Source organism: Rhinopithecus bieti, unplaced genomic scaffold (genome assembly GCF_001698545.2).
Source record: "Rhinopithecus bieti isolate Rb0 unplaced genomic scaffold, ASM169854v2 scaffold_2653, whole genome shotgun sequence".
NCBI classification, from domain to species: domain Eukaryota; kingdom Metazoa; phylum Chordata; class Mammalia; order Primates; family Cercopithecidae; genus Rhinopithecus; species Rhinopithecus bieti.
The window spans coordinates 125,142-132,421 of NW_016803812.1; the positions used below are offsets into that span (position 1 = coordinate 125,142).

The 7,280-nt window shown below is 48.1% G+C and overlaps 2 protein-coding genes across 2 annotated transcripts in view; one reads left to right on the forward strand and one right to left on the reverse strand.

Moving 5' to 3' along the window:
* Positions 1-229: 229 nt before the first annotated feature.
* Positions 230-7,280, forward strand: part of GREM1 (gremlin 1, DAN family BMP antagonist) — a 17,800-nt gene continuing 10,749 nt past the window's right edge. The window contains exon 1 of the mRNA XM_017854157.1: positions 230-374. The gene's annotated coding sequence lies outside the window, so the exon portion shown is untranslated. The remainder of the gene's footprint in view (positions 375-7,280) is intronic.
* On the reverse strand, positions 245-1,072 carry LOC108516604 (uncharacterized). Its single transcript, XM_017854169.1, has 2 exons — positions 758-1,072; positions 245-579 (listed from the first exon to the last, which is right to left on the reverse strand). Exons 1-2 carry the CDS (start codon positions 906-908, stop codon positions 266-268), a joined length of 465 nt encoding a protein of 154 aa, XP_017709658.1. The 5' UTR covers positions 909-1,072; the 3' UTR covers positions 245-265.

The window sequence follows — 7,280 nt, forward strand, 5'->3', positions numbered from 1 at the left end:
CCCAGCCGGCCCGGGCGGGGGGAGCAGACAAAGAGGCGAGGCGGGCGGAGAGGGGACCCCGCGGGGAAGCAGGAGGGGTGCGGGGGGCGGGGGCAGTACCGGGAAAGGGGGCGGATAGCGGGTCTGGCGGCGGCGGCGGCGGCGACTGGCCAATGGAGAGGCGCGGTCCCGGGCGCCGCGCGCTGCTGCCGGCATTTAAACGGGAGACGGCGCGATGCCTGGCACTCCGTGCGCGGACCGGGCGACCCAGTGCTCGGCCGCAGCGTCACTCTCGGTCCCGCTGACCCCGCGCCGAGCCCCGGCGGCTCTGGCCGCGGCCGCACTCAGCGCCACGCGTCGAAAGCGCAGGCCCGGAGGACCCGCCGCATTGACAGGTGAGCGCGGACGCACCGGGCAGGGGTGTGAGTGGGCTGGGGGGAAGAGGGCCGCACACGAACCGCAGGACCCGCTCAGTTCCACGCGCTGCAGCCCTCCGTGCGCTCAGGCCCTGGTGCGCTGTTCGCGTGGGCGAATCGTGCAGAACCATCGCGGGGTCCTTCCTGCTAAGGTCGAGGACACCGTGACCTCGCTGCTCTGGGTCTACAGGGAAACGTAGGAAAAAAGGTTATCAGGAGCGGGCAGGATGACCCCACATCCCGTTTCCACCTCCCGGAGGGCCCCGAACACGCTCCTGGTGCTCGTGGCAGCAGCGCCTGGCAGACGCGCCGGCTTAGCGAGGACGCGGAGTCCGGGCCGCCAGAGCGCAGAGCATCGGGACCTGCGAGTCGGCCGCTGACGGCGCGGCAAGTTGCCTTGAGAGGGTCCCTTGTGCTTGAGGCGCCGCGCTGGGTCTGGGGGCGTCTTCGGGCGCCCATTGGAGTCCGCGGGCTGGAGCATCCGGAGAATCCATGATGTGTGCATTTGCCCATCCCCGAGGTGAAATGGAGACTGGCAAGAGCAGAGCCGCTGTGTTCAGCCACAGCGGAAAACCGAACTGTGGGTAACCCGACAGCTGGGGTGCGGGGCGCGGCCCTGGCCGCGGGGTCCAGGGAACCCGCAGTGCTCACAAGGCACACACCACACGCGCTCGCGGACCGGCCACGCACTCGCGGGCGCTCGCTTCTCTACTGGAGCCTCTTCCCGGCCCGCACACGCCCGGACTGAATGGTAGACGTTCTGGCGCCGGGCAGTGACCACCGGCTGGTTTCCACTTACGCGCGCACCCCTTAAACTGTGTTCTAGAGGCCCCGGGCCTCGCCTCGCTGCGCCTCACTAGCTCCTGAGGACTAGGGACTGGCGGGTTGGCGGCTCCAAAGAGCTGGGCGTCTTTCGTTCTCTCTTGCTGCCCCGCTCGCTCCGCTGGCCCCTCCACAGCCTGCGGAGCAAGGCCATAGTAGGGGAGTGGGAGGTACATCGGGGCTGTCACCTCCTTGCTGGCCGGAGTTATTTGTAGACTACAGGCTCCGGAAGAACAGACGCGCCACCGTTCTCGCTTGGCATTGCCTTCAGATCGCAGCCCCCAGCTTGGCATTTATTTGCCTGCACCAGGCTCTGGCGACGGTCCCCGGGCCAGGCGGGGAGGGACGGACGGCAGGTGACCAGCCTCTGCTGTGATGAAATTCCCGCGCGCCCGGAGCTGTCCCTAATGCGCTCCTCGACCGACTCCGAATCCTGGCTCTTATAGACGGAAATATAGCTTCAGCGTTAAGGGTTAAAATCTCCTCTTAAACGGTCGGAGGGCAGAGAGGTGACCACCGATAGGTAATTGGATCTCCTGCTGGAAAGAGCAAATCTGAGCGGTGTGCGCGTCTGTTTATGTTCCCCTTCGAGATGGTGCCAGGACACGAACTGATTAAAACAATCTATTGTGTTAAGTGGGTCACTAGGGTTTTAAGCTGTCCCAGGGACCCCGGAGTAGTGGCTTCCTTCTGGCTGTACACACAAGTTAAATAAATAGCGTAGAAGAGGTTAAGATAACCCCATTCTCGGGTGAGGAGTCCTCTTTCATCCCTAGGGCTTCCCCCTCCCCTTTTATCTTTTTTTTGGAAGGAGGGGGAGCATGAGAGTCTTGAGGGGGGATGTACTTTTCAAAGCAAGGAGGGAAAGATCTTAAGAAAACTATAGATTCTTACTGCCCCCCAAGCCAAGTCTACAACAGTAGGTGATTTGATTACTATCTCTGGATAAATGGCACTGTCAAATTGTTAATATTAACTATTTAAGGGATTTTTTTAGCAGGGTAGTGGCAGTGTGTGTGTGTGTGTGTGTGTTTAACCTCCAGGTCATTGTAGGAATTAGAGTCTTTTGTAAACTTTGTAATTTCACAGGTTTCCTATTTTCTTAAAAGTTCATTTTTAGTGAAATGTTTTGGTAACCCACGCTCTGTAGGAAATCCAGGTTGGCTAATGTGGTCTTTATGTGAGTAGTTACACAGGGAAGAATAAAAACCTATTATGTCCTCACATCTCTGAATGAGGGCTGCCTACCCTGTCTTTGAAACTAAGTCGAAGGTGCCTTCAGTCTTAATGGTCAGGTATTAAAAGTGATAAAATGCGAAGAAATTTCATGCCACAGACACCTCCCCCAAGAACTGCTGTTGGAGCATGTTCCACAGTAAAGGAGAGCCAGGAAATCTAAACCTTTTATGTAAAGGAAAGGCAAGTGGGGGACAGTGGTTAGGGGAGGTGACTGCAGCCTCTAACCAAAAGGCAACTATCAGGCAAGTGCTACCAGCCCGTGTCTTACATCTATCTGCAGGAATTTTCTTTAGTTTTAACGTATGCTCTTAGAAATTCAAAGTACAACAGGAATTCCTGGGACAAGAGAAATCTTTTTATTCACATGTGAACATGAAGATACAAAATAGATAATTATTTTATTTGTAGCACTCTTCAAATTGTATTGCATTAGAAAACATATCCATTGACCCACTGTTAAGGACAGCACTGGGTGTCATTAGGACAGTGGTTAAGGACCTGTATTTGGGCTAGATAGAATTGGTTTTAAACCGCTGGCTCAGCCGGGCGCAGTGGCTCATGCTTGTAATCCAACACTTTGGGAGGCCGAAGCGGGTGGATCACCTGGGGTCGGGAGTTCAAGACCAGCCTGACCAACATGGAAAAACCCCATCTCTACTAAAAATACAAAATTAGCCAGGCGTGGTGGCGCATGCCTGTAATCCCAGCTACTTGGGAGGCTGAGGCAGGAGAATTGCCTGAACCTGGGAGGCGGAGGTTGTGGTGAGCCCAGATAGCGACATTGCAGTCCAGCCTGGGTGAAAAGAGTGAAAATGCCGTCAAAAAAAAAAAAAAAACACAAAACCAAAAAACAAAACAAAACAAAAAAAACGCTGGCTCTCCCACTTATGAGCTTTGTGACCTTGGACAAATGTCTAACTTTTCTGAGTGTAGATACCCTGATTGGTAAAAGGAAGATAATATTATCTACCTCATATTTTGTTATGAAAAATAAATGATAAAATTGGGTCAGAATTCAGCATAATGCCTGGCACAGTAAGGGCTTCAAAATAAGAGGTAACTCTTATTATTAGTAATGGTGTTAGGAAAAGTAGTAATGTTATACAGAACCAAGATATATCACAGGGTAGTTCTGAAATTAAATCCTGAATCCTGGCTGAGCGAGGTGGCTCATGCTTGTAATCCCAGCACTTTTGGAGGCTGAGGCAGGTGGATCATGAAGTCAGGAGTTGGAGACCAGCCTGGCCAACACAGTGAAACCCCATCTCTACTAAAAATACAAAAATTAGCTGGGTGTGGTGGCAGGTGCCTGTTATCTCAGCTACTCGGGAGGCTGAGGCAGGAGAATCACTTGAGCCTGGGAGGTGGAGTTTGCAGTGATCCGAGATCGCGCCACTGCACTCCAGCCTGGGTGACATCTTAAAAAAAAAAAAAAATCCTGAATCCCACGTTAGGCAGTGACTAACACATCTTTCACTACAGAATAGAACCTGTAACTTGGCCGTCTCTCAGCAGTGCTGCTCAGTGAACGTTTAATATTTATTACTTTCTAACTCGTTTGTTGTTGATCTCAAGAATTGCATATAGTCATTAACTTTCCTAAGAAAATCTTTGACAAACATAGAGCTCCTGAGATATTTCACAACCAGGTGGTCTCCTCCCTGTCCTATGCGATGTTGGGCCCTAGCCTGATTTAGCCAACCTGCTCTTCAGACTAGAGAGGCTGTTCAGGGTTCTTACAACACAAAGGCGATGAGACTATCCTCTACCTGTGTGCCAAGAAGGGACTCTTCTTATCTCCTTGGTGCAACTTGTCTGAAAAGAAAATCAACACAATTATCTTTTAAAATTAAAGATCAAATTAAAATAAGCTATACTTTTCCCAAAGATTTAGACCTAAGAAAAGGAATAGATCTTTCTAAAACCTGGCCTGCACTTAGAGCATCTGTAGTCACTTCCACTATTTCTTATGCTGGGAGAATAATTTGATGTCATGCCTATTGAATGTCTTTCTAAAGCTTGATTTATCAGGAGGAACTGACCAGAAGTCCATGCACAGACATTTGGCTTTCACTGTAATTCCTACTCAAAACTCCCTTTCACTGATTATGAGCAGGTTGGTTAGCTAAAATGAGAAATACAGCAAGAAGAGTGACAGAAGGAGCTGGCTTCAACTTTCCCAAAGACATCATGAACACTGGAAATAGGTCATACATATACCATTTTTATTTCTCAGTCCTCAGAATTAGAATATTGTGTTCCTACAGGCTTTGTGAAAATTGGAATACATTGCCATGACCCGCACAGGATAGAGATGGTTAATATGACTTATCTTGCTTGTAGATGTTTACTCTTCATCCCTAAGGGAAACTGGAAGGAAAGCATGCTATACAGAGGACCTGCTTTGAGAGTATGTGTCCTCTGGGACAAGTGGAATGAAAGAGAGGATAGAGGCAAATATAATAAAAAGGGGAGATGGGGTGAGACTTGCTGGTGGAGGACAGTTGCAAAGAAAATTCATGATGAGAATAACATCACATTTTTTGCATTGATGGGAAACTGAGGCTGAGTTTGAAACGAAGATATACTGTCTGCAAAAAAGAATCAACAGAGATGTTAGGTATCTTGATGTACACTGAGTCTATGAGATGCAGCTTAATTTAATTTAATGATGTGAATAGGCCATTTCATAAGTGGTGGAAATTACCATAAAGTGTTTGCAGCTAATGACAGGGCATGGATGATGTCATAGGAACCTAAGTCTGGATGAGCTATGGATTGAATTTTTACTATGGGATACCCTTCTACATGTTGCTGTGGAAAAGAATTGTCTTCAAGAAATGTACATCTTCTGCATTTCCTCTCCATCTCTGTACAATAATGTACAAAGTGCACATTATTTGGTGACAATACAATTGGGATTTCAAGTGCATATCATTCCTATTTCCTTCACTGAAGAATCAAGAGCAGTCGGGGGGTGGGGAGAGCTTGGGTGATTGACAAGCATGTGGCAGAGCCCTGGTTCCACTATGAATTGTAGTTCTTACCCTGCTTACTGTCACTCATGTAGAGCAGCTAGTGTGCCTCAGAGCATTGCTGTTCTATGAGAAGCTGAGATATCGATTGACATTCTTGCAGTTGGTGTTTACTTCTCTCTGAATAAACAAAGGTTGACAACTCAGACATCTTACAGTTAGTACTAAAGATTTTTGAAGAATAGGCTTTTAAAAAATGAAAAAAACCCGTCTCAAAAAAAAAAAATGAAAAAAACATTTCACTTTCCATAACTAATAAATCTTATTTTGAGAAAACGTACTTTTAAGAAAACAAAAGCCTATCTGTCACTCTAGACCCTTTGGCTTAGAAGGTAGGCGCCTCCCATAGAAACAGAAAGTCTGTCTAAATTAAAATTGAAAACCATAGTTGACTAATTTTGAATTTATGGCTCTGCTGTTGGCTTCTGCCCTAGTATTAATTTCAATGGCTTCAATTAGAAAATGAAACCCATAGCATTCTATACGAGAACAGGTGAAAAGTCAGGGACATGTGGAGTTTTCCTAGAAAAAGAAAGACAAGTCTTTTTTTTTCTTTCTTTTTTTTTTTTGAGAGCGGGGTCTCGCTGTGTTGCCCAGGCTGGAGTTCAGTGGCACGATCTCGGCTCACTGCAAGCTCCGCCTCCCGGGTTCCCGCCATTCTCCCGCCTCAGCCTCCGAGTAGCTGGGACTACAGGAGCCCGCCACCGCGCCCGGCTAGTTTTTTGTATTTTAGTAGAGACGGGGTTTCACCGTGTTAGCCAGGAGGGTCTCGATCTCCTGACCTCGTGATCCACCCGCCTCGGCCTCCCAAAGTGCTGGGATTACAGGCGTGAGCCACCGCGCCCGGCCGAAAGACAAGTCTTAGGAAGCTCTCTAGGATGGAAGGAATTTGCCACACTGAGAGTCAGACATCCAAAGGGCTGCGGTTGGCTCTTCTGCTCATGGGCACTGGTGAAGGCTTTTTAAAATGCAAAGGATAGTAACTCTGTAAATCAATGAGGTTCATAACAATCATGCATTTACCAAATTTTTACAAGCACCTGCCTTATGCCAGGCACTGAGGATAAGGTGATGAATAAGCCCTCATCAACTCTCAGCCTAGATATTTACTCAGTAACACATGTGAAAATGCCAAGAAGGAAAAGTTAAGTATAAAGAAAGCCTTAAGTTGGTTCAGAGAAATAAAATTGCATTTTTCGCATAGACGTTTGTGGAAGGGGCCTTACGAGGTAAACCTGTCCTATGCGGTCAACATATATTCCCAGTTAGTCTCAGATTGGCCTCTGTGATGACAGACTCAGAGGGTCTTGGTTAGGAGGGGAGGGGTGAATTTGTCTGGAGGCCATTTTCAAGAGGTATGGAGGAAGACTGGGGAATAGGCCTGGGGCTATCTCATGTACTCCTCCTCTGAAATGGGGAGCAAGTGAATTGTATTATATTTTATTTTAGATCTTTGTCCCAATTTAATAAATACCAGAAATTTGTGAAACCTTCTGAAATTCACAATATATTTTGAGACCAGGAGAATGGCTCCTTGAGGAGTTGCCACACTGTCTTAACCTGGTCTCTGGAAAAATTCAGTCCTGTATTATAACTGGACTTTTCTCATAAGTGCTTCTTTTTCTTTTCTTTTTATTATACTTTAAGTTCCGGGATACATGTGCAGAATGTGCAGGTTTGTTACATAGGTAAACACATGACATGGTGGTTTGCTGCACCCATCAACCCATCATCTACATTAGGTATTTCTCCTAATGCTACCCCTCCCCTAGCCCCCCACCCCCCAACA

Bases quoted from the DNA above. Each gene is read 5' to 3' on its own strand.
- LOC108516604 (XM_017854169.1), bottom strand. From the start codon at position 908: ATGGGCAAATGCACACATCATGGATTCTCCGGATGCTCCAGCCCGCGG. The intron at 580-757 runs GTCCCGATGCTC...GTTTCCCTGTAG, and splicing joins CGTCAGCGGCCGACTCGCAG to ACCCAGAGCAGCGAGGTCAC.